Source organism: Stegodyphus dumicola, chromosome 5 (genome assembly GCF_044657685.1).
Source record: "Stegodyphus dumicola isolate Sdum_Otavi_A_Nest chromosome 5, ASM4465768v1".
NCBI classification, from domain to species: domain Eukaryota; kingdom Metazoa; phylum Arthropoda; class Arachnida; order Araneae; family Eresidae; genus Stegodyphus; species Stegodyphus dumicola.
Window position 1 is genome coordinate 186,733,305 of NC_140772.1, and position 27,469 is coordinate 186,760,773.

At 35.0% G+C, this 27,469-nt stretch overlaps 1 protein-coding gene across 1 annotated transcript in view; it reads left to right on the forward strand.

Annotated features, from left to right (window-relative positions):
- Positions 1–27,469, forward strand: part of LOC146997365 (uncharacterized) — a 73,296-nt gene that overhangs the window by 19,363 nt on the left and 26,464 nt on the right. The window contains exons 3-4 of the mRNA XM_085817467.1: positions 13,249–13,304; positions 21,163–21,274. Of these exons, the coding sequence (XP_085673593.1) occupies positions 13,249–13,304; positions 21,163–21,274 (168 nt within the window). The remainder of the gene's footprint in view (positions 1–13,248; positions 13,305–21,162; positions 21,275–27,469) is intronic.

Here is a 27,469-nt window from a genome sequence, read left to right on the forward strand (position 1 = left end):
TAAATATAAACCCTACATTTGCCGCTGCCAGAATTTGGAAAACTTGGAAGCAGGTCCTACAAACGACCTGTTGTAAGTTTCTCTAATTCTGAACTAACTGGCGAGAACCTCGTTTACACAAAAAAAAAAAAAAAAAAAAATCTTATGTAACAAATTGTATACTAAAATTCTGTTGATCGTTATAAAGCTCTCTTCTTACAGCAACTTTTCCTGGACTTCATCAATCAATCTTGGTCTTTCCTTCCAGCATCTGGAAGGAATAAGTATCAGTATCTTTCTAAATACATTATAATTTACACTTTCTTAACACAATAAATTTTTGTTTTTAAACGATTCGTTTTTCTTAGTTATTGCTTACTTCACATTCATTCAATTTTTCAAGCATTTATTTAACTTTACCCCGGCTCTCCACCGTGTGTGGTGTCAAACAGGAATATTCGTGTTTTAGTTTTACAACACTTCCCCTAACCACCATGATTTGTTAGAATTCAACGACCAAATAGACACACCTTACTCGACATTCTACAACTCAATGAGCTACTTTAATAGTCTTAAAAATTCAAATGTAGGTGGAGAACCCTACAAAACACATTCATTCTAACTTCCTCCTCATTCATCTTTAAACATGCAGGCTTTCGCTCTAAAGCATGACTTTATCTGCAATTTAATACTTAAATTTTGACTTCATTGCTTTTAAGCATTCACGTTTAGCATCTACAATTTTATGCTTCTAGACTAAATTCTACTTTTACATAACATTCAAGTATTTACGTACATTTACAAAATTTTAATACATATGATTTTTACAATTTACCATAAAATGAATAAGAGAAAATGAATTTTTACTTTACTCAATCTTCGCCAAGCTGGCGGCACTGAAAGTAAAATTCTTATTAATACAAGAATACGAAGTTATTTTTATCTTCGGCCAAATTTTGGCTTTAACATAACAGAATTAGTCTTTCGACCAACAGAAAATGCTTGTTTTTAGCTTTTACACTTAAAGAAAATAATACTTTCGCCTTAGCTAAATAAAGTAAAACAAAACTAAGTCTCAACCGAGACATATTGACTTTCGTCAAAACATAGAACTTCGTACTTATGCATAACATTTCGGAAAAAGAGAAAAAAAAAATTATAGAAGGTTTTAACTTATCTTTGAGTTTTCGATGCTTGAAATTCCGTCATTCGTTTTTGGCAAAATTGGTCCCAAGTTAGAGGTTTCATGGATGTTAATCTTCTCCTTATTGATCTCCGAGTGTCGTCCACATTGCTTTTTGTTTTGCGTCCTCTACATGCTGGCCTCTTGGCGGAGTAATCGTCTGTTTGTTGGCATTTCCGTTTTTCCCTGGGACGGCTGGTCTTGACGTCCTCCGGTCTGGAGTTCTTGAATTTCTTCTGTTCGTCGTATTTTTGTGCCTCCTGTTGCCGTTTCAGTTTCCGGAACGGCGGCCTTGCTGGCACCTGACTCTGTGGCCGTGTGCGCGTTCTCCTTGATGTAAAATTTCTCCTGCCATCCTTTGTAGGTGGTGTTTTTCTCTTTACCACGGTTTCTTTACCCGGTGCATCTGTATTTTTGTTTTTCTTAAACGCTGGAGTTTGAAAATTATTTTTTCTTTTTGATACCGACGTCCGTGTTGTAGAAGGGCTAGGTCTCTCTTCAGTTCTCTGTTTCTTGGGTGGTGGAATAGTTGTTATCTCTGGACCTTCTATTTCGTTTAGACTTGAGTCCTGCAAGAAACTTTTAAGGATTTCAAAATCATTTGGATTATAGTATTTTTTCACCTGGTCGGGACTTGCTTTACAGATTTCCCCTCTCTCGTTCTTAAGATATAATACTACTCCTTTGATTTCCTGAATTACATAGGGGCCTTCAAACTTTGGAGCTAGCTTTGCCGTAAAATTGTCTGGGGCACTTGATAAAGAAAATTTCCGCTTCAATACTTTATCCCCAACTTTAAAATCTGCTTCACGGCGTTTTCTATCATAATATATTTTCTGCCTATTTCTTGCCGTATTCGAGGTTTTAAGCGCCTGATCAATCAGCTTTTGCACATCTTTTTGTTTAAACTCCTGCTCTCTTTGCTGCACAAAGAATAATTTATCTAAAGGCGTAATTAATTTTCGTCCTAAGAATAATTCTGCTGGAGTTTTTCCCGTAGTATCATCATGTGCCGTTCTTAAAGCATAAGCTAATTCATTTATGTAGCCATCCCAGCGCTTGTGATGTGTGCTCACGTAACTGCGAATTATTTTTACTATGTTTTTATTAACTCTTTCTGCTATGTTAGCCTGTGGTCTATACGGAAACATTTTGATATGGCGTATGCCAAGTCCATTGCATATGTTTTCAAATATTTGACTAATGAATTGTTTTCCGTTATCGCTAATGACTTTTATCGGTGCACCGTATTTTAAAATGTATCTGTGTAAGAATGCATCTGCGACTGTTTTGGCTGACGCGCGTTTAAGTGGAACAATTTCTGTCCATTTTGAAAAATGATCTACTATTACTAAAAGAAAACGATTTTTATTTAACTCGCTCTGGGGGAAGGGACCAAGAAGATCTATGCCTAAAATTTCATTCGGAAATGTAGCGCGAATGCTATTTAAGTACCCGGCCGGACTGTAATTAATATCATTTATTAACTGACATTGATTGCAGGACCTGACATACGCCGTTACTATTTTGTATAATTGCGGGAAATATACCGCCTCGCGTACCCTTTTTAAAGTCTTTCTGACCCCTAGATGGCCCGCTGTTTTTGCTTCGTACAACTCCTTCAAAATGCTTAATCGAAGCGAGGCTGGGATGACTGGTTTATACTCAAGATTTTCGTTTGTTGTTTTCGTATAAAATAATAAATTATCTATTATCTCATAGTTTTTTGCTCTATTTCTTATCGCATCGATATCTGTGTGCTCAAAGCTTTCGGGGTCTTTCAAATAAGCATAGATATTTCCAAATTCAGGATCAGCTTTCAGTTCAGTTATAACCGTATCTCTAGAATCTAAAATTTTTGAAGTCAACACAGCGCATTTAAGTTCATTTCCTTCATCGTCCAGTTTTATACGAGAAAGTGCGTCAGCTACATTGTTTTCCTTACCCGGTTTATATTTTATTGTGATATTATATTCTTGGAGTTTTAAAGCCCATCTTATTAACCTGGGCGTTAGGTTTTTCCCGAGTAAAGTCTACCAACAGCCGCATGATCCGAAAAGACTGTTACTGGCGATTTGCCGAAATAAACTCGAAATTTGTGTACAGCCATTAATACGGCTAATGTTTCTCTTTCTGTAGCTGTATAATTCCTTTGTGTCTGATTCAATGTTTTACTAAAAAATGCCAGCGGATGGTTATTTTGCATAAGAACCGCACCCACCGCATAGTCTGACGCATCTGCTGCAATTTCCAGGTTTTCGTCCCCCTCAGGGAATTTGAAAACAGGGGCATTAATAAGCGCTTCTTTTAATCTTTCAAAAGCTGTGTTAGCTTCCGCTGTCCACGTAAACTTACTCTTTTTTCTCTTGATTACTAAGAGTGGTTCAACAATATTAGCGAAATCTTTTATGAAAGATCGATAGTAAGAACATAATCCAAGGAAAGATGAAAGTTTCTTGGCGGTGTTGGGCGGTGGGAAATTCTCAATAGCTTTTATTTTTGAATCTTGCGTTTCTATACCCTTTTGCGAAATTTTATAACCGAGATATTTAAGTTCTTTAGTTGCGAACTTGCATTTTGAGGCGTTAATTGTAAGACCGGCCTCTTTTAATAATTTAAAAACTTGTTCGAGGTCATTAATGTGTTGTTCCAACGTACTACTCGTTATAATTATATCATCTAGATAAATTAAAGTTGATTTTCCTAGGACAGGCTTTAGCACAATGTCCATAGCTCTCTGGAATGTTGATGGGGCCCCACACAACCCAAAGGGCATGCGTAAAAATGCATAAGTGCCCGTTTTTGTTATAAACGCGGTTTTATGTATATCTTCGGGTCTCATAGCTATTTGATAGTAGCCGGACGTTAAGTCCAAAGTAGACATATATCTTGTCGATTTGATCTGTCTAATGATCTCGTCTATAACCGGCAAAGGGTAAACTGGAAATTTAGTAATGCTATTTAGTTTTCTGTAATCGATAGCAAACCTCCAAGCCCTTTTATCCGAAGGAGGAAACTCGTTTTTTTTCCTACATAGTACGACTGGACTCGCGTACTCACTATTTATGGGCGTTATTATTTTATTCTTTAACATCTCCTGAATATGTTCTTCGATGATTACGTCTTTTTGTTTATCATAACGATACGGTTTAGTCCTACAAGGTTTTTCGGCATTTAATTGAATCTTGTGAGTCACGATCTGGCAGTTTCCTGGTTTTTCTGAAAACAAATGAGAAAAATTACTCACCACTTGCTGTATTGCTTTACTTTCCTGGTCATTCAGATGGCTAAGGTCCAATTCAGGTGTCTCCACAGGTTCCACCACCCTCTGGTCCATCTCCAACACCACGGAACTATCTTGGCCCTCGCGGCCCTTAAAAAGTCCATAATTAAAATAAGAGAGTGTTGTAGGTCTTTCACCACAAAAATTAATACTTTGAGACTTTCCTCTTTTACCTGTAAGTTTAATGATAATTTCCCGATGCAGTGACATGTTTTTCCTTGCGCCGCTATAATTTCCGTATTTTTGGTTTTAAATAATCGTACCCTATAAAAATTCTTTTTGAAGAAATTTTCACTCATAAAATTTCTGTCTGCTCCTGTATCGATGAGGGCTTCTACTGGTACATCGCCAACCAGGAGTTGTATAATTGGTAGCTGTGAGTTTTTTACGATGACCGTATTTAAATGTCTATTTGAGGGTTTTTTTTTAAACTTCCGGGGTCTGGACCCTCCCTTTCACAGGCCCCTCTACTCGTTTAAAACTTTCCTTTCAATCTGTGCCTTCTGGGTACGCGGATGTTTATTTTCAAATTTTTTTCTTTTTGGGCCTTGACCTTCGAGTTTCGATGAGTTAGCTTGATAGCTCTTTCCCCCATAAGAGCGATTTCCATTTCTGGTTTCCTCATTTGAAGATTTCCTTCGGGTACTTTGAGAATATGTTTCCCCTCTCGCTTTTTCCGCTATTCTGCGATTTTGAAACTTACCGCCAATTCGAAGAGTTCCTGCAATGTGCTTGGGTTTCTAATTTCAAAGTAGTCTTGAACAGCGGGTAACAATCTTGGTAATATTATTTCAATAATCTCCGCATCGGGTTTCTTTCCATACAGCATATCCGTTAGCTTGATTTTTCGTAGAATAAAGCCCGTCAATTCTGCTATATCCCTTTGATAGAAACTATATAGTTCGGCTTCCAGCCGTGCGCGATCTTTCACTATGGGGAAGGCCTTCACTAACGATTTTTTGAAATTTTCAAATGTATATGTCTGGCTTCCTAATTCCCCTAATAAAAATTTGCCTATATTTTTCCACCATAGCGCGGCCTGTCCTCTTAGTGCTGATGTGGCGATGGCAACTTTTTTGTCTTTCAGGAACAGGGTAGAGCTGAAAGTGGTTTTCTAGACCTTCTAGAAATACCGCCACCGAATTTTTTCCGTCGAAATGGACGTTTGGCTTGATTGACGCTCTCAAAGTCTGGACCAGGTATCCAAATCCTTCTAACTGGCTTGTCATTTCTTGGTGTTGTCCAGCGGTTTCCATCCAATTTTCGGCCATTTCAGTTCGATAAGTGTTCGGGCGCCAATGTAACGTTGCGCGCTTCCAACTTGCACGCAACCAAGGGGTTACTGTGAAAACTGGATAAAAGACAGAGTCTTGTAAAGGGTTTAAGTCCCTTTTTATTCAACGTAATAAATTACAATTGCGTGCTCTTGACGCTCACAGACTGCGCTAACTCGGCGGTCAAATAAAAATAATAACCTGAAAAGAAACTAAAGACAAGACTCTAACTACGAGGCTCTCTAAAATATCTAACTCACCGCGTTTTACAATGCCGCTGCTAATTCAGCAGACTTGAAGCTCAGTTGGACGATTAACACTACTTCCCGCCAAGCACATAGGCCGAAACGCGGGGTTCTTCAATTTCTCGCTAACTACCTCCGCGCTCGTGAAGTAAGAATATCACACACCGAACTCGTTTCTTTCTATTTAAATCATAATACTTCCGCTGATAATTTGAATCCTTGCGCGTTCTACTAAAATTTACATATTCTGGCATTGGCAGTTCCAGGGGAAAGTAAGGCTTGACAGGAAAGATAGTTTAAACTTAAAATAAATGTTAGTTAAAGTAAATATAAACCCTACAAGTTTAAAAAAATTTTTTTCGTCCCCCTTTATGGAAAGGGGACCGGTTTCGCCTTGAAAACAGCGCCCGTCTAGAGCACTTAGGATTAGACATTTGCTTATTTATCTTTACTTTGCTGAAAAGTATCTAAACGTAACACAAATCGCAGATTATACTAGTAAATTACTGAACAACTAATAAAGTAAGTAATATTTGCATAAACATGCATTTTTAATTATAAATAAAAAATTTAAGACAGGAAACAATAAAGTATGAGACAAAAAGTAACTAATAATGCACTAAATTACTTGCATAAAACTATGAAATATTTTTAAAAATTATGTTTAAAACTAAGAAAATTATATGTAAAAATAAAATAAATTAAGATGCATACAATTATTTTACTATGAACTAGAAGCATGAGGAAAGCGACCGCTAAGAGAAGCATAATAAAAACGCAACTACGAGGCTTTTTCAGTGTGCTCTGTGTCTCAGTAAAAAATAAGAAATGTTTTCCCTCTCTCAAAAGCTCCATAAATCCTCATCTTTGAAGCCACTCAAACGAAGATATTGTGCAACTGTTTACAGCAGTGATCCGAAAGCAATAAACACAACTGCAAAAAATATCGCGACTGCGTCATCTGATCATTTCTTCGATGTCCCAGAGGGGCGGTGGTTTCATACTGAAACCGCAATGAAAACATTCAAATTTAAAAGGGTTCCATTACTTTTTTTTGTGAACTAAGGACATTTCATTACTCATTGATGCTTGCTTATAAAATATATTGTGGAAAAATTAAAATTTTTTGGGTTTTTTGCTTTTAAAATGCGTCAAAAAGAGTAGGGTGCAAAAGAAGCTATTTTTGAATGATTCGTATCAATTAATGGATGCCCAGAAAGGTTTGCTGCTGTCATCTGTTATCAGCTTGAAGAAGTAATTTAATTTTAGCAGCGGTTTTGAGGAAAAAAAAAACCAAATTTTCTAAATTAAAAAAAAATGTTGAAAATGCGGTTTCAAGGCGAAACCACCGCCCCTGAAAGGGTTAACAGTTTTCTTTAAAGGAATTTTTAATAATTCCCATCGTAATTTTGAATACGATAGAAAGAGCTGTATGTTTTCAATTATTCCAAAACATGTTACAATGACAGGATCGTAGGTGACTGCAGGAACTCCTACTAAATTTAACGAGTGGTTATTAAATTTTACAAATTAATATTTTTTTGAATAATTTTTTATTTTTTCCCAATGGCAGATTGTGAACACTTACAGGGTAACACAGTCCATTAATCTACATAAGGCCAGATGTGGTGGTCTCTTTAGTATGGAGGCACCTAATAGGCGGGGCACCATCACCTCCTATGAAGGGATGGACAGTTAAGGCCCGTTTCCACTACTGCGTATGCGTTGCGGTGCGTATGCGTTTCTCCAATCAGCGAGCGAATTCACTTTGATTGACATCTGCAATCCGGTCGGTGTGCGGTGACGGATGACATACGGATGGAGTTCAACAATGTTCAACTTCTATCCGTATGTCTGAGGTTGCGTTGGGGTCACGTGGTGAAAAAGGAGCAATCAGGCAAAGAATCTGTAAGGAGATTCAAAGAGGTGCAGTGACTAAAAATTAATGGCGGCAGAAGTAGCGATGAACGCTCGCTAATAGGGAAAGAATGTTTTGCTAAAAAATACTTATTTCTGAATTAACATTATAGCGAGAAATCTGCGTGCTGAAAATGACAGCAATCAGCTGAATTTAGTTTAAAATGATAAGAAAAACAAGATAACTGCAACTACAGTACTTGTTCGTTCAAGAAAATCAGCGGCAAAAATTATCATTCAAAGTCCATGAAATAGCAAAATTTGTTCTGATAATCATTTTTTAGTTCTGCATACTCATTTAGCTTTAATGAAAATGAATGTCTGACTATATCAAACTGCTATAGCAAATTAGATATGATTAAAAGATTTGCTATTTTTTTCTTTTGAAACAGGTAAAAACTAAAAACGTTAATTATAAATTAAATTTGATAGCCTTTTAAATACTCCAGTTCATTGAAGAGTATGTTAAATTTGTATTTCCCTTTATAAATATATCTTTTTGGATAACATATATTTGTAAACACATGAAATATATTTTTAGCAGCCCGTTTAACTTCAATCGGAACGCCACTTTAAAAGATAATGATTTTTCCAAAAATGTACTAGAAGCTGAAGAACAAACTCGAATTTTTCAGACGTGAATTCGTGTTTTCAACGTGAATTTTTCAGACAATAGCAAAGTGAAATAGGACGTTCGAATCCCATACGCTTTTTGCACCATGTTTGCAACTTTCTTACCCTTTTATTCCAATTTGATCTATATTCGTGTTTTATAATTTATTTCTATTATTATATGCATTAAATATATTGTTTTATTTATGCTATTATTTATTTAAATTTTTCTCGCAAAAAAGTTTGAAAATTATATAATACTAATTTAAAGCATATCCTGTACATATATATTTGACTTTTAAAAAACATTCTCTATTCGTAAAAAGCAAATTTAAAGTTAATTAAATTTAAATGAAATTTAATGCAAACAAAGAAATGATTAATTATTGCTGTGCAAGTATCAAAATCCATGAATAAATATATAATTCCAAAAATTTATTAATCCTTAAAAAATTTATAAAAATGCATAAGTGAATAATGGGATAGATTATTAATCCTAAAAAATTATAAAAATGCATAAGTGAATAATAGGATAGATTATTAATCCTAAAAAATTTATAAAAATGCATAAATGAATAATAGGATAGATTTAATCCTAAAAAACTTATAAAAATGCATAAGTGAATAATAGGATAAATAAATTTTTGGAATTATATATTTATTCATGAATTTTGATACTTGCACTTGATTTACATATGCTCTCAGAATTTAAATGATATTGTATATTAGTTCGCAGCAATAATTAATCCTTTATTTGTTTGCATTAAATTTCATTTAAATTTAATTAACTTTTAATTTTTACGAATAGAAAATGTTTGTTAAATTCAAATTTCATTCCTTGCAGCAATGGCGCAAGAGAATTATTTAAATTTAATTTATTTTGAAACCCTGCAGATATATATATATATTTTCGTTTCACTTTTATGTGAATGTATATACATGTGCTCAGACTTTGGGATGTTTACGACTCTAAACTTTCATTCCAATTAACATGAGACAGTATTAATGCCCTAAACATTTTTTTAACAAAAAATTACTATAATAATTGCTTTTAAATTCAGTCCTCTCCTGCAGAAGCGCAGGAATTAATTAATTAAATATTTCCATTTTCTTTACGTAATGTGTGTATATATAAAGAGAAAAATCTTATTTTTATAACTTCTTGTATAAAAAGAGATATGAATTAAAAATGTTTAAATTAAAAATAATATTTTATGGATTATGTATAAAATATAACTGCCCATAGTGCATTTTAAAACAAACGAGATTTCTAATAAATTATCCAGCTATGACCCTGAAGTCAGCGGTATACAAGCATAGCAAATTTTGCTTAAATATTGTGAACCTTTCCTTACAGTTGCTCTGTACTTTTAAAGTACCAACTATTTTTTAATCCCTTTAACTTTTTTATTTTATGTTATTTATTTGTTTACTTTTTCACTAACAGTACATTTTAGTTTTAATAATATATATATTATTTCATAATATTTAAGGCTTCTAGAAACACAAAATTTTTTTAAAAATTTATTTCAGCTTCTATGGAATTCGTGATGTTCATAATATGCATTATAACCTTACTTATCTAAAATTCTATATCAAATCCAAAACAAACAATACTCGCTTAAGCGGGAAAAATTCAGATGTTCAGCGTCGTAACTCGCGAACTGCTTGCGCCAAAATATTACAGTGACACCTAGCGGCGGAAAATGAAAATATTTTGCGCATACGCAGCAGTGGAAACGCTTGTACGGATGCCGTAGGCGTGTCTTCAATTGACGTAACGCGTTCGTACGCAGTAGTGGAAACGAGCCTTTATAACCATGCCTTCTCCGTAATTCGAACCCGGGCCCTTCGGTATCGCAGTCAGGCTTCCCTAACCACTATACCGTCTGGGCGGCAATAATTCTTTGTTGAACGCCAGATATATGACCTAATATTATAGCCCCATTATCATAACATTATAATCTACAGTCTGTTAATGAAGTCTGATTGGAATTTAATTTTTCTAAGATTGTATTTTCGATTGAGGCTTATCTTTAGCATGTGTTCCAATAAATCTCCAAAAAGATTATTTCATAGAAACTTTTCTGTTGTTAAAATCTACATATCTAAAGACTTGTGACATTTGTTCTTGATGTACGACATCTGGAATCGAATCAAACAAAACTCTGTAATATTTATTTCTTTTGATATAATTAATTAGTAGATTTTGAACTGTGGATGCCAAAATATGAATCAATTCATTTCGAATTTGTGGTGATAAGTTTAAGCCAGTTTTTGGCGTTTCCTTGACATTTTTAAGGTGATCTGCTAGCAGAGGATCAAACTGAGCTACGAGTTTAAGTAAAGACAATACGTTTCCGACACTTTTACCATCTTAGAGCGTTAGATTTTCATCATGACAACGTAGAGGAAGAATTTGTATTATCAGCTAGTTCATACAAGCTAATATTCGTTGCAATACATTTCGCTACCATTCTTTTTCGGACTGCATATTTGCTTCTAATGATTCATGGTTCCCATTTTATTAATTAATGATGTTCTTCCTGTTTCTTTCCAAGTTGTAAACGATTTTCGACGATTTGCACTTCTTTCATGGCTAATTGAGTTTATAATTTTTCCTCCACTGATTAAAACCAGATGTTACGAAAGATGACTGTGTAGCGGAATTTTATGTAGCCAACAGTAAGTAACAAAAGCAGTACGCTGCATTATGTTTTAATGAATAATAATAACCAAGATCGGTTAATTTCAGTTTCGTCTTCTTCATTACCGAACCGTTGAAAAAGCAAGTTATTGGAAGTTGGTTCTATATTATTGGAACTATTACTGAATTTTAAATAAGCAACATCTTTGAACTCCAGAACGTCTTTGTTTGAAAACAACATACTAGATATATGCGAATAAATATCCCAGAGCATGCGCACCAAGCAGATATGTGTGATGTCATCTACCCTGTGTATAAATGGGAAGACTGCATAACGGATTTCTCATTTAGAAATCACATGTAAACGCTGGCTGTTTGTGTGCAAGTCGCATTATGCCTCATGTAAGAAGAGGAAAGGCCTACAAGCACATGTAGAAATTCGACGGAGGATCATGGCCTATCGGGATGTCCGCGACATTCCTGCTCGTGTTAGACGGGATATCACGATTATCAGGCACGAATATGGAATCGGTGAGTCCAGAACCACCATATTGAACGTCATACAGGATCTCAGAGACCCCAAACTCCTGTCGTCTGAGAGGACAGTCTTGCTCTCTTGACCTTGCCGGATCTTACAGCCATGTTGCAACCCCCTTGTATTGCGCTGTGGCGCCGATTTATTCTCGTCAAGTATTTTAATGTAACTCTATATATTTCTTTTTTTTTATGTAGAAGATTAGATTAGATAAGAGTTTGAAGGGAGTCGCTGACGCTATATTCGCATTGTTTCGATTTGAACGGAGATTAAATCCTCGGTAGTAATAATGATGATGATTTAGAAATTTGATAATTAAATTTAGTTAGTTTAATGAAAGACTCTTTATGCTGATTCCGAATAGGAATTAATGAAAGCTTACCACATCTTCAAACCACGTCAGCCTGAGTCAGGAAATTGCCTCGTGTGCAGGACAACAAATGTTCGCACGAATAGTGCCACGAATGGCAACGCCCATAAAGGCTGTCATTGCTTGCGGTCAGAATGGCAACCTTTTCGGCTTTTTTTCGGCTTTAACAAATGTTCGCACGAATAGTGCCACGAATGGCAACGCCCATAAAGGCTGTCATTGCTTGCGGTCATAATGGCAACCTTTTCGGCTTACTTTGACACTGCAGCAGAGACAGGCCCGACTACAGTAGTGCCGCAGACGAGTACACTGTACACAGGAATGACACCACGCCACCTTTTCAGAGGAATCCCAGAATTCTATGCACTGAATCATGATGAAAATTTCCGAATGTGGAAGCACCGAGGAGAATGAACGTTACCATCTTGCATTTATTATCGTCATACGGGACCAACACTTGGAATACTAATATGGGTACACACACCGATAACCGTTTGTTCGAATAGCTGGCAATGTGGACTGTCACCATTACATTTATGACGTGTTGAGGCCCGTAGCTATGCTCTATCTTCTAGGCCTGTGTGATGCTATATTTCAATGAGATAATGCACGACCACAGGCTGCCCGTGCTCTCCTGTTCTCTCTCTATACTCAAGTTGTTCCACTGTTGTTCTGCTCAATACGTTCTCCAGATTTCTCAAACATTGAGAATATTTGCTCATAGATGGTAGAGAGATTAGCACGCCACTACTCGTAAGCCACTGCATTTGATGAAATCTGTCATAGAATTAAAACCGCATGAAATAAAGTAGCCTTATCTGTTGCCAAAGTTCAATTTGACTCGATGCCCAGCCGAATTACAGCCGGTGTTGCTGCCAGAAGTAGCAGCATTATGTGTACTGAATTTTGTACTCTATGTAGCCCGAAAAACCTGCAAGTTTGATCATGTTTTTCTCCCATTATATTGCATACATTTTGTATTATATTATATACCCATTATATTGCATACTATGTTATATTGCACAATAAATAAGATTCTGCTATTTGCTTTCTTTCCTGGTTAAGCAATTTAATGGCCAGCAGTGCAAACTTGAATTTTATATAAGCATGAAAATATTAATAAAATTGTCAGAAATTTTACTAATCAAGGATTTTTCTCTTACAGCATGTATTTGATAGATTCTTTAACTGTTTTGTTTCTAGGAGTTACATTTTGTTTACTGTGCTCTGCTTCTTTGGCAAATGAAGTAAATAACGAGGTATTTATCACTTAATCGCATGTTTTTGAGTTTGAACATTAGTAATATCGGAAAATATTATTAAGTTTTGAACTAATACCAATGCAAATGCCCGATGATAATAAAATTATTTTGCTTGAAATATATTTACAGAAATTTCATTCATCTGAAAAGCAGCTTATGTGTATAATACAGTAACAAAATTAACACTTAGATCCCTACTCCCATAAAAGAAATAACACACATTTAGAAGAATACTTAAAATTAGAAATATAATTTAAAAAAAAAAAGAAATGAATGCTCGAACTGTTTTTTTATGATTATGTAGCTCTTTAATATTTCTATAGCAGCGACTGTCAATCGATATGTATGACAGGTAGCATGCGAGAGTCGGTTCAAAACTTGAAGAAGAGAAGAAATCATCAACATATATTTTAGAAGAGAAATGTGTTTTCAGGAAAGGCCAATAAAAATGAAAGCAATTAAATAAAAATTATAGTCTTAAATTTAAGGTAAATATGTTATATGAATAAACGTTTTCTATTTCTGCTCAGGCTTATATTTTATCTTCGAAAACATTTACATAATGTGCAACTACAGGTTTTATTTCGTTAACTGAATGGTAATATTTAACGAATGAATTCGTTATTAAATAACTTACCTATAATATTTGAATATGCCTGAAATTTTTATTTTGCGTTATTTTATGTATAAAGTCATGATTTTTTATGTTTTTGACTGATTAAAATATTTAATCTGTAATTTGTTAAATATAGGTTTTGCGAATTAACTGGAATACAAATATTTTAGAATTTTTATTTATTTATTTATTTTTTTTTTTGGACAACCAGGATAAATTTTTCAACATTTAAATGCATAAATAATTTTATAAAACACTGTTAAGTACATCTTGCTTCATTTACGTAACTGTATCACAATAAATTTACTTAGTTATTGCATTTAAAACAACGAATGATCCTGTTTTGAATGTTCTCATTATATCATTCTGCTCATGAACATTATATCATTATCATGAATGCTCATGAATATTACAGCATTCTGCTCATGAATATTATATAATATTCATGAGCAATAATATTCATGAGCAGCTATGTAACATTACTTTTTGACGATAATGGATAATTTGTTATCAGACTATTATCCTTCGAGATTTTCTTTTTCGGATGTTAAGCTTTCCCGCATTTACTTACATTTGGTAGCATTTTTAAAAGGCTGCAGAGTTTATTTAATTTATTTTAATCAGTTATTTTATGTTAAGAATCTTCACTTTCAGTTCTTCTTTCTATTTTTCCACCAGAATGCAAATTAGCTCGTATGTATTTAAGTGAGGGTTTGAGAGGAATTGGTCAGAGCACGTTTTGCTTAGTGGTGGTATTCTAAAATTAGAGCTCCTGTCTTCGGCTGTACATTATAACTGCCGATAGTATTACACGCCGATAGTATTACGCGTGAAGCTTTAAGACCAACATCGCGTTTACATTGAATTTCTGTTTTGAGTTCTCAACATAAATGGTGACTGATTTGTAATCATCATATGTGTCTACTGTTTATCTTGCTTGCTTTTAAAACAAAGGTTCTTTTACACCTTTCTCAAATCTCTGTAGTATTTCTGAAGACATAGCGATACGTCGCTTGCAATTTTATTGAGGATTAGCCACAAGTTACATTTAGTAAAAGACACATTTCTTATAAGATGATTCGTTTAATCGAATTTCGGTGATTTAATTTTATTGTCCATGGGCCAAATACGAAACTTAAATACCAATCTATAAATTCTCTTAGAAATCAGTCTTTTTAGCCTAAAAGAGGCTATTCATCCCGAATTGGGATTTTGTGTCGGTTCAGTATAAAAGGCGTATCACTATTCAACTTGTTACCAGCTAACATTCTTGCCCTTTATTATATTTAAAGAAATAATGAAGTCTGTATATATTTATGTATGTTTCACTCTCTGTGAAAAAACGACGGAGCCTAGAGCCATCAAATTTTGAATTAATTAGTCCTCCACCCAAACATGTGCACCTGGAAGCCCAAATTTTGAGTTTCGAATTTTATATTTAATATTTTGTAGAACTTAAATCAATTTTCGATTAATAAACACAACAACATGAAAGCGAGTAATGGCAACACTACTAGAAGCCTGAATTAAATACTCCAGATTCTTTTTACTCCGCATGTTTACTTTATATGTATAGCCCGCAGAGAAAGCATAAATAAAAATAAATTTATTTAAATAAAAAATTGCTTTCTTATGAATTCGTAGATGAATTCTAGTAAAGAAATCATCTGTAAATAAATCATTAAATGTTTGAATATCATTAAAAAAATTGAACTGCTGCATAAAGTTTTTTAATGTGTTCTAAAGCAGAATGGTTGCCAAACGACTTATTACTTCGTTACTTATAACTGAAAAACTTATCATTTTTAATCATTAATGTCTGTAATAACAAAACTGGCATGCAGTGCAAGATTAAGTGACCCGAAAAACAAAATGGCTAGTCTTTCCTTTTAGAGAAAGATGTAAGAAGTACACCAAACTTTTAACCTGGAACCTTGCCAGTTACTAACTTACGTAAGTAACTAAAGTGAATGATAACGGATTTTTGCATAATTTAAATGATAGTAGACGAATAAGAAAGGAACCAGGTTATTCTATCAGATAAATAGGAAATGAAAACATTTTTCCTGTTCTGTGGAAATGTGCCTTTTGAATTTGTGAATTCTGCCTTCCCAAATGATCTCTTCTTTATTTCGGAAAACGATTCAATTTACTGTAATATGCCTATTAGTTGGAGCTCCATTTACTTCCAAAAGAACTTTACCGTCGCATAAGAGTTCATTTTTTAATAATTCATAAAATATTTGCAATGAGCTTTGAATTGAAGAACCAGGCAAATTGCAAGTGCGATTTCTACAACCGATGTAAATTTCATAGATAAATAACTTTTACATATTGAACAGCATTTATGCTGTCGACATTTTGAAGCTGAAGTGACTGTAGAATATTGCTGCATAAGAATATTTATGAAGCTTATAAACCGTTTTTGAAGGACAGCTAAAACGATAAAATGTATTAGAAAAAGATTTAATTTTGTTATCTCATCATTTTATCTTAGCTTTAGTGCGAAATAAACCGTTCATTCAGAAATAAATGTCTTACAAATATAAATGTTCTTATTTTTTAAATTACCATGAAATATTATTATATTAACAGTTAACAGGTATTATTGTTTTCAACCAGCGATAAATTCCTGTCCATTGCAAGCAAAGATGAGAAATAAAAAAAATGCATTATTACCAATCCATAATTCATAACATGTTTTTTTATCATTGATATTATAAAAATGCTTTGCTTATCAGCATAAGAAAATGAATCATTTGAAACGTTAGTTAATCTTAGTTTACTTGTTCTTTTTAACAGTATCTGGCAACAAATGGGTTTTATAGTTTTATACCATATTGTGATAAATTAAATATGTTTCTAATACCCTTACTACATTCTACACTTTTAATGTCAAAATGTAGAATAGTAAAGATAGTCAGATAGCCTACCTTTTGAGTATAGTAATCACAGACTAAAAACTAAGGTTTAAAAAATCTATTAATTTTTTTAAGTTAATAGGTTTAAAGAAAATCTATTATTTAACATCAGGCGTATTAGTCAGCCTGATGGTTACACAAAACTATAATAACAGTTACAATAATAGAAATTAACCCCAAGGCTTACGGGAGGTATAAACAACTTTTAAAGACAAATTAAAATATGAAATGCAAAGTAAAAATAGCCTGGCTCTGGCCCTAAATATTAGCGATGTGACTTGCCTAAGCTAAAGCCTATAAATCGATGCAGGTAGCAAGGAGCCATAAACAGAGTAACAGGTCAGCAAGACTGTCAAAAGCTCTCCCTCAGGCTCAAGAACTCTCAGCTCCGACGGGAGTTGACGAAAATAGAAGGGGAGTATAGCCAAAGTAAGAAGATAGTTCTGTTAATTAACGTAGAACTTTAAGCTCTATAATAAGACATTACGAAATTTCTAACTCTGTTCTTCTCTCAGCAGTACAATGCAAGACTGCATGTTGTGCACTTTATCTTACTTTATACAGTATGTTTGACGGGTCCATGATATTTAGCCGACAACCACTTAACCAACAGCTGTTAGCCGATACCTACACTTAGCCAATAAGGACAGTTAGCTGACTGCGCATTTAACCAGCACGGATATTTAGCCGACAAGATACTTACCCGACAGGAATATTTAACCGCCACGACACTTAGACGACAGGAACATTTTAACCCACAGGATATATAGCTGACGGGGCATTTAGCCGATAGGATATTTACTCGACAGAACAGTTAGCCGCCAGGGCATTTAATCGACAGCGAGTTAAACCGACAACACATTTAGCCGACAGCAGGTTTGGCTGACAACGTAGACATGTACCCCACCCCCCCGAAAAAAAATCGTTCCGACAATATTTTAGTAAAATTTTTTCACATTTATCTGATAAAAGTCTGCTTTCAGCGGTATACAGCGAGAAGGTTTATGGACAACTACCATTTTTGCCTTTATTTTATGCTAAAAGGACTATAAATTTTAAAACTCGACAGAAAAGCAACTTTATTTTGGCAAAGATTTTGAATTCAATTTCGAGAACAATCAAACACAGGAACTAAAAGATCTTATGTGGAAAGAAATGAGTGGAGCCAAGTAAAAGCAAATACAACGGGATCTGTTGAGGAAAATAATAATAATGAAACGTGAAAAATCGAATTTTGAAAGCGGGGGGGGGGGAATTGATGTCATTAATTCTTCCCCGATTTCAAATGCAAAGTAGAAAAAATTTGTTTATGGTGACAGGGTTTAAAGAAATCCAGTTTACTAACTGAAGAAGCTCTACGGACGATTTTTATGGATTGAAAATCAAAATTATGATTAAGTGTCCAGTTGTGATTAGATTTCTCCTTCCAAATACATGATTCACATTCCCTCACCAGAAATTCCAGCACTCGTTCAATTTAGGGGATATATTGACACATTAACACAACAGGCTAAAATTCAGGAGAAAATAAAATCAAAGATGGGATCAAGAACTGAACAACGAATTTTACTAATAAGTGAGAAAATGGCATCAGGGTTGAATTTATGGGAAATTCGGGTAATTTTGCATTTGATAGAAAGATTACGCATTATTTTGTTAGTGCTGTTACGATTATTTTTAATATCAAAATGTGCTTAATGAGGGCAAGAGGTACTTTTAGTTGCCCATGGGTTAACAAAAAATAAAAGAATCTGAAAGTTTTCAGATTTTATATTACGCCCAAAGGTTTTTTTTTTTAAAAAAAAAACTTTTGTGTGTTGCCTTTATTTATAAAGTATCATGTTCTTCGCACTTAAACTATAAAATTAAATTTAACAGTAATATCACAAAATAATTTAAAAAGAGCATATCTTTAGAATTTCCGATACACAGTCTCACGCGCTGGAGATAAAAATGTTTTTTTCCCCGTACAGTGTTGCCATTGCTCGCTTTAAATTCGTTGAAGTTCTTAATAAAAAATTCGTTAAAATTTTACAAAATATGAAGTAGATAACAGATTCCAAATTAGGGCATCCAGATGCTCATATTCGGGTGGAGGATTACGTTGTTCAAAATTGGATGGCTACAGCTATGCGCTATACTTTTTTGTTATTTGGAATGCTTTTTATAATAAAAATATCTATTAAAATGTATTTTTAAATTTCATATTATGTAATAAAGATTCATAGTTATTATTCATAGTTGCAAAATGGAGCTATTTATTATTATTATTATTATTATTATTATTATTATTTGACAAATTGTTCTGCGTTAGCAGCAAAACGTAACGCATGTAATAGTGAATGAAGTAAAAGCAGAATTCTTTTCTGCTATATACTCATAATTTGAAATTCTTCAGTGTTAAACATTCTATTTTATAGTGTTTCCTATATATAGTGCGTTATATTTTTTATTTGTAACACACGCCTCGCATTGCATAAAATTCCTCATGAGCACAGCCGGCCTCATATTTCCGTAAAAAACTTATTATTGAAACATCTATGTACACGACGACTTGGGAACATTACATTTCATCAACTTATAGGCATGTTTTGGATTTCACCAAACACTTAACTAGACGGCTTTCATTTTCAGATAGCGAACACTGCCAATTCCACTTCAAATGTTACGCATATTAATCGTAATTCTTAGTCTAGAACCGAAATTGTTTACTGTAAATCTCTTTCTATTTGTTTGCTTCTACATGCAAAATTATGACACTCTGTCAACTAAATAATATCTCCTTTCTACAACTGAATATATCGTGCTTCCAAAATTTACTTTCCAGAACACTTGCTTTTATCCTCTCTTTACCCTTTTATCCTTTAACACTTGCTTTTATCCTCTCTTACCTCCTTGCTTTTAACACTTGCTTTAATCCTCTGTCAACGGAAACTGATTATTTGAATTTCCGCTGGGAGAGGATTTTTTGCCACAGCAGTGATGAAGGCCTTTCAAAAATTTTCTTCTTTCTATCATAAATGATCTTCAGCTATTAAAAATAGCTCTAACAATCTTGCCGTAATGACGTTGCATCTCTCTGGCAGTTACAAAATTGCTCGGATTCTGCACAAAGTCAGTTTTCAGACAATGCTTGCAACCATCAATAAAATTCTTGTTCAGTTCTAAAAGATTTCATGCCTGATTTTAAATCTTAGCTTAATATGATTTATCATGTACCTTGTGAAATTTTAACTTAATTCGGTTAGTTATATCATGGTTTGACATATATCGACCAGATTTGAAACAGCATTTAAACTTCTTGTCAGGGAGCTTGAATAGTATGTATGAAATTGATTTCAAAATCTTCACCAAAATCAGGTTGCTTTTCTATCAAATTTAGAAATCTCTTTTTAGTACTAAGTAAAAGCAAAATAAGGCAAAGTTTCGTCCTCTTTTGGTCGCATCAATTGTACGAAACTTCTGAAAAACTTTAAATGAATTATCACTAAGTTTTGTAAAGTACAATAGAGACTGAGAAAGGGTGTAAAGAATCCCTTTTATTTAACTGAATTAAATGTTCAACTGAAGACACCACTCGTGTTTACAGAATAGCAAGCATTTAAATCAAAGGTACTGAATTTGACTTAACTATTTAAAAGTAAGTTAGCCTAATGGCTATACAGAGAGAGAAATGCCAGCTTACTAGAACAGATATGGAGGTATTTCAAAAGTTGCGATTTTTATGGGACACCCTTTATGATATTTCTTCCCCCAGTGGTGGGTACTTGCCTATGTCGGCATCGGCCACTTCTAAGGCCAGATGTGTTGGACTCTTTATTATGGAGGCACCTAATAGGTGGGCCACCTTTGCCTCCTATGAAGGGGCAGACTATCCATGCCTTCTTCTGTGATTCGAACCCGGGACCTTCGGTATCGCAGTCAGGCTGCCCTAACCACTATACCGTTTAGGCGGCCCATTTATGATATTAAATTCACTAAAACGGGTAAAGAAATTTAAATACGAGTAAGCAGATAAAGTGACCATACTTTTCACATGCGTAATTTTTTAAGAAAAGTGGCTGCTAATTATCATAGCGATAGTAAAACTTGCTTAAGGCCAGTTATAGCAACATAGAACTGTGGGATATGTTATAGACTTACGAAATACTAAGGAAGACATGACTATTCATGTATTTAATCTTTTTTTCAGCAATAAAATATAAATTAGTTTAAATTAATCGGTCTGCATTATTTTGGCTAATCGAGAATCTATTTGTGCATGTGCAATATTATCTACTTCCATAATTGAAAATATATCCCCTTGTCTTGTTTTTAGATTGCTTCTAGTAAGAATATCAAGAACTGTAGCAGTCACGCTGATTGCGAAGCCGATGAATGCTGTGCTTTCGAAGTAGAAGCTACATTGTCTACAACTACACGAGTAATATGTAAGTTAAACAATAACTCGTGATGAGGAAATTTCTTTCCAAGTTCGGAAGGCATATTTTACCATATTTTTCCTCAAAGTTTGACATCAGACTACGAAAAATACCATATTTGTCGTGAACATTGTTTAGAAGCTGTGTGTAATATTCTTTTCATTCCACAGAATATGAAAGTCATTAACTTTTGCACAAAATATTTTCTGAAAATGTGATAAAATTAAAGTGATATTAATGAAATTAATTTAAACATTGATTCTTTCATTTTTGGTTAAGAATTCATTTATAAGATGTTTCAAAAGTCACTGTGCTATGAAATTATCGTTCACATCACCGCACTAGTTCCACTGAAAAAACTGGACAGTTTTATCACTAGCAGGCGTATGTCAGGATCCAGAAACATTCAAAAATTCCAAAAGTACCTCCTGAAAGTTTCAAACAGTTGTTTATATCGTTTTAAAAGTATTAAAAGAGTTTTTGATAGCTAGACTTGTTCCGAATGTTACAATAGTTATGATTTCCAATTTTACTCTTACTTTGAAGTCAAGAAAGTAAAACCCATTTTAAACTTTTTTACAATGTATTGGACAACACATTTTTTCCCAGATTATTAATTTCCAAATTTCAGTTTTTACCGTTTCCGTTTTCAGTTTATTAATAAAAAATTCTTTAATGTCTGACAGAATATGAAGTAGGTAATGAAACAAATTCCAATTAGGGCTTCCAGATGCCCATATTCGGTGTAGGATTAGGTTATTCAAAATTTGATGGATCTAGGTACCGTTGTTTTATAACAATGCAAGAAGCATACATACATTTATTTAGATTCTTCATGACTTAATTTCTTTTAATTAATACAGGGCTGTAATATTTGGTGACAACAGTTTGAAAAAGGAATCGACGCAAAATTCCAAGACGAAATTAATAGCCCTTCTGGGCTAGCGCCTTTTGGGCTAAAAAAAGTTTTTAAAAATAACGAAATTCAAATTTTAATGGGATGTCCCGCTTCTTACACTTATATTTGGGTCAGTTTTAATGCTTGTTATGGAAAAATAAAAATAGAAGTTTGATACCCGCTGATAAAGATTGAGCGGGATATTTAATTTTAGAATTTGCAATTTTTGATGTCATTTTAACTTGCTTTGAGGCATCGGTTAGTTAAGTTAAATGATTCGAGGAAGTATGTTTCAAACAAGTGCAGCAAAAAACGTGCATGATTTAATAGACCGTACAAGAATATCATGTAGTGTCCAGATTAGACATTTTTTTATGATAATTATATTATCTGAACTTAGAAGGTAACAAGGTATACCTTAAGTTTAAAAATTTATACCCATAAGTGAATTTTTCCGCTACGTGTTAAATTTATGATTCATTTCTTCAAAATAATCTTACAAATATATTTGAATCAAGAACATGTGTTTGCTTGCAGTTTTAGATTTACCTTCGTAAAAGATTCATAGAGAACACCTGAACAAATACACACTTTATTCTTGATATCCATTTCCTGCAATATGGTATTCATAAAGAAGACAAGATACGCAAGCTTCTGCACGAATACAACAAATTTATTAATGGCGTAATGTAAGGCTGTCAAAAATAAATCTCGTATTACTTTAAAAGATTCGATATTCTTGTTTGCTAGTGTTTGTGCTGATTTTCTATGTTATCAGACATATAAGAAAAATTTTAATCTTCTGTAAACAATTACACAGATTACAAAAGAGGAAGAAGAGTAAAATACAATGGAGTTATAAGGTATTTCTCCCGCCTTCTTTGCGAGTCTTCTTGGTGTAGTGCTCTGCACTCTCAACGCGTAATTAAGAGGTCCGCGGTTCGATTCCCGGCGAAGGCGTTGCATATTTTCCATCTTGCCTGCTTCCAAAAAATACCTAATGTCTCTATAGAGTAATTTGTTGCTTCTCTGATTACGTGCTGTCTATCTGCCCAAATACGAAAATAAATTTTTCTTAATTCAATGCCACAATACTGTATTTTCTTGGAGTATTCTGTTGCTTCTCGGAGTAATCGCTGACGATCTGCCCATATACGATCGAAATATACTCGTGTACAAAATTAAAAAGATTTGCAAATTATGCCTGTTTTTACGAAAAGTATTGAACTAAAGATACTAATTATGCTGCCGAAGAATTATGCAAATATACCTAATCGTACACATGCGTGTCTGCGAAGCTGGGATTGGTGAGAGGATATAAGTGTACAAGGGGTTTTCAGCGATTTGTGTGCTGGCATTTCTTCAAGGCATTCGCGGTGTTTCCCTCAAGAGCTGGGGTAAATTTTATAAAGTATAGTTTGACCGCCTCATCCGCGACCATGAGCGCAAACACGCATGCGCCATTCGGACCGAATTATTCTCAAAATTGGGTGGAAGGATGGGAACTTCCCTTCAGCATAGCTCTTTCCGGAGAAGAGAAGACCTTTCACGTCGCAGCAAGTAATACCGCTCCTTTTGGACGAGTCTATTTGTTTTGGCAGAATGCCAACTGTTAAATATTTGCATAGTCGCCTGTAGTGACGGCAACCGCCGTCAATAAAAGGAGGTGCTTTCCTTGGTAGCGGCGTTTTTTTTTTTTTTTTTTTTTTTTTTTTGTTTCCGAGGGTGTCGCACGTGAAGGTTGTCTTAGCACGGCTCTCGGTTTTACGAAGTCGATTTGATTTTTCTTCTGCGATCAGTTGTTAGCACATAAAAGGTTGCTCACCGGTCTTAAGTGACCAAAGAGTAGTAAAAAGGCCTTAGTGCGATTTTACTGATTCTTTACATCTATTTTTCTCTGATGACTGAACTGGTTTAAGGACTTGATCAACATGTCACTGGTCAAACTAATTTTCGCTCGATATGCGGAATTAACTTCCAAAGAGAAGGATTTACCTTTGACTGAGGATGAAAGAATTGATCTCGATTTTCTATTAAAGCTTCTCCCTAACCTATCGGATAAAGTACGTGCAAGTCTGAACTCTGCACGTGGCTCTGAAATAGGCTTAGCGCAAGTCGGTTCTAACCGGTTAGCGTCTAATGAAATTGATTCCCATCATGCTGATGTCTCACAACACGATATGCATTGGACTGCTGTTACCAAAAGTACGAAACGTACTCTAAGTGATACTGAATCGGACCCTCCTGAGGTGCAAAACAAATTTGATGTTCTTGCGAACATAGCTGATGATGAACATAGCTTACTGTCGAACAGTACACGCACAGTACCAGACATGAAGGTGATGTTAGCTTGAAACGAAATCCCAAACCGAAGGCTCCCAAAAGTTTAAAAATCTCGTCTAGTCAGGATATAGGTAGTAAAATTACACAAACACTGAGTTCTGAGTTTGCGGTCAGCAGCCACAGTAATGTGGCGCCATCTCGTGAAGGAACTGAGAAACAGGCTGCAGCGAGTAGGTCTGGAGCCGAAAACGCAGCGCGACTACTCAGTTATCCAGATGAGGTCACGTGCCCGACTGGGCGAACTGACGCTCATATTCCCCAGGCTGGCGCAACTCAAATGAACACTATGGAGGAGAGACTTAGTGAAAATGCCACTAATGGTGAGGATAACAATAGTATGGACACGGACGCTAGTACGTCTAAACAAAATACAAGCTCAGATGAAAACATAGAAACGGAATTTGTGAAAAAGTCACGGATACCACCCATAACTATTAAAGTAGATTACCCTACTTGGAAAAACATAGCTAGGGCACTTAAACAGAGAAACATTGAGTTTAACTCTAATAAGAATAATAAAGGGATTAAAATTTTCATCAGAAACCCTGAACATTACAGGCAGACTGTTACTTATTTAAAAGACACGAAAGTGGAACATCACTCTTTCACGCTTCCTGAGGATAAAGACATAAAAGTTGTGATAAGAGGTCTTTTAAGAGATACAGATACGGTAGAAATACAAGAGGAGTTAGAGGATTTAGGATACAAAGTTGAATCAGTTAAACAACTTACGCGCAGAAGAAATGGGGAGGTTATTAAACTTCCGCTATTTTTAGTTACTCTGCCTAAGAAACCCAAATCCAAAGATATACACAACGAAACTCACTTATGTGACCTAGGAATTAAAGTCGAAAATTATAAAGGTAGATCGGGCACGCTACAATGCTATAGGTGCCAAGGATTTCATCATACGCAAACTGGCTGTAACTATGCACCCAAGTGCGTGAGATGCGGAGAGGGACATTTGTCCTTTGAATGCCCTAATAAAAACTCTGACTTGCCACCATGTTGTGCGAACTGTAAACAATCTCACACCTCGAACTTTAGGGGTTGTGAGATGTTCCCTAAAAAGAAACAAGATAAGCCAAAAGTCTATACTAGTAGGGTTATAGAAAATAAATCATTTGCACAAGCCCTGTCTACTGGTTTGTATGCAGACACGATCAAGGAAGCAAAAACTGTTTTTGCACACCTGGCCGAGCTTGTATCGGTCATTAAGAGCTCCGGCTTTCTTTTAACACAGCAAATAGGACAAAATGCACCTACTCCTAAGGACAAAACTACCATAAATCAAGATCTTAATGGATAGGTACACCACACAAGGAGATCCCATAAAATTAGCATTCTGGAATGCTCATGCCATTCAGAACAAGTTGACGGAATTTTTAAACTTCCTTAACAATCACAATATTGATATTGCCCTTGTAACAGAGACTTTTGCCACGCCATGCGTGCGTATAAATTTGCCTAATTACCGCACATATAGGTGCGATCGTTTGAGTCACCGTGGTGGGGGGGCCGCAATTTATGTGCGAAACTCACTACAGTCCTGTTTGATTAGCCAAGATAGAAACGACGGACATGAGATGGTCGCAGTCTCAGTGTACTTACCGCAATATGGTAATTTGAATTTCATTTCATTTTATAATCCGCCCAGGAAACTACTGACGGAAAGTGTTCTTTCCAAACTTCTCTCTGACACTAATAAGTATATCCTAACGGGTGATCTCAACGCAAAGCACTCCGAGTGGGGGTGCCGTAAAACTAACCAAAATGGTAAGGTCCTCTATGAATTTATAAATAATCACCCAGTTGCCTTGCATGTTACTGAGGAGTATTACGTATAGACCACAGAACCCAAGAAATGCAGACCTTCTTGATATTCTTCTGACAAATACTTCAATCCCCATTTATACTGAAGTAAAGCACGAATTGAGCTCTGACCATATACCGGTCATTGCTTACCTAGGCACTACTAAAGAGGCAGAAAATGAAATGATCCGCACGACTGACTGGAATAAGTTCCAGAAGTTTCTCAGTCAGAATCCGCCCATCATTGATATTCTGAACTCGCGGAAAGATATAGATGATGCAGTTGATACCCTCACTGATTCAATCAATAATGCTATTGAAAATGCCTCTAGACACGTGAGAAGAAATAATAACGCTGGCATTCTGCCACAGGAAATTAGAGAGATGATTAAGGACCGGAATAGGATGAGGAAAGTGTGGCACCTTACATGGAGCCCTCACGTTAAAAGAGATATGAACAAATTAAATAAATTAATTAAAAAGAAAATAGATGAGCATAAGAGAGATGTATGGGAAGAAAAAATTCAGAATCTTAGTCCGAATGATGGCAGTCTCTGGACGTTCATGCGTAACTTGAAAAGGCAGCGTACATGCAATAAGCCGATTTATACTGAAAACTCTATTGCTCTCAACAATAAAGACAAATCGACGGTCCTTGCGGACCATTTAGAACAGCAGTTCAGACCTAACATGACGCCCATGGACATTAATTTTGTCAATGAGGCATGCTACTTTGTTAGGGATTGGCTTAATGCCCACACTGCTAAGAGGTACATGGCCACTGCTACCCCCAGTGAGATCAAAGAAATCACAAAGAAGCTTAAAGTCAAAAAGGCCCCTGGCATAGACGGTATTAATAATCACGCACTTAGAAATCTGCCCTGCAATGTTGTGACAAAATTCACGAGTATTATCAATGCGTGTCTTAGTCAATGCTATTTTCCCACAAAATGGAAAATCGCAAAAGTTATTTTATTGCCTAAGCCCGGCAAGGATAACACTAAGCCAGATGGGTACAGGCCCATTAGCTTGCTTCCGGGACTAGGAAAGGTCTTTGAGAGATTAATCTACAGCAGATTGGAAAACTATATTGAATTACTGCCTCCGGAACAATTTGGTTTCCGGAGAAAGCTTTCAACAACGAAGCAGCT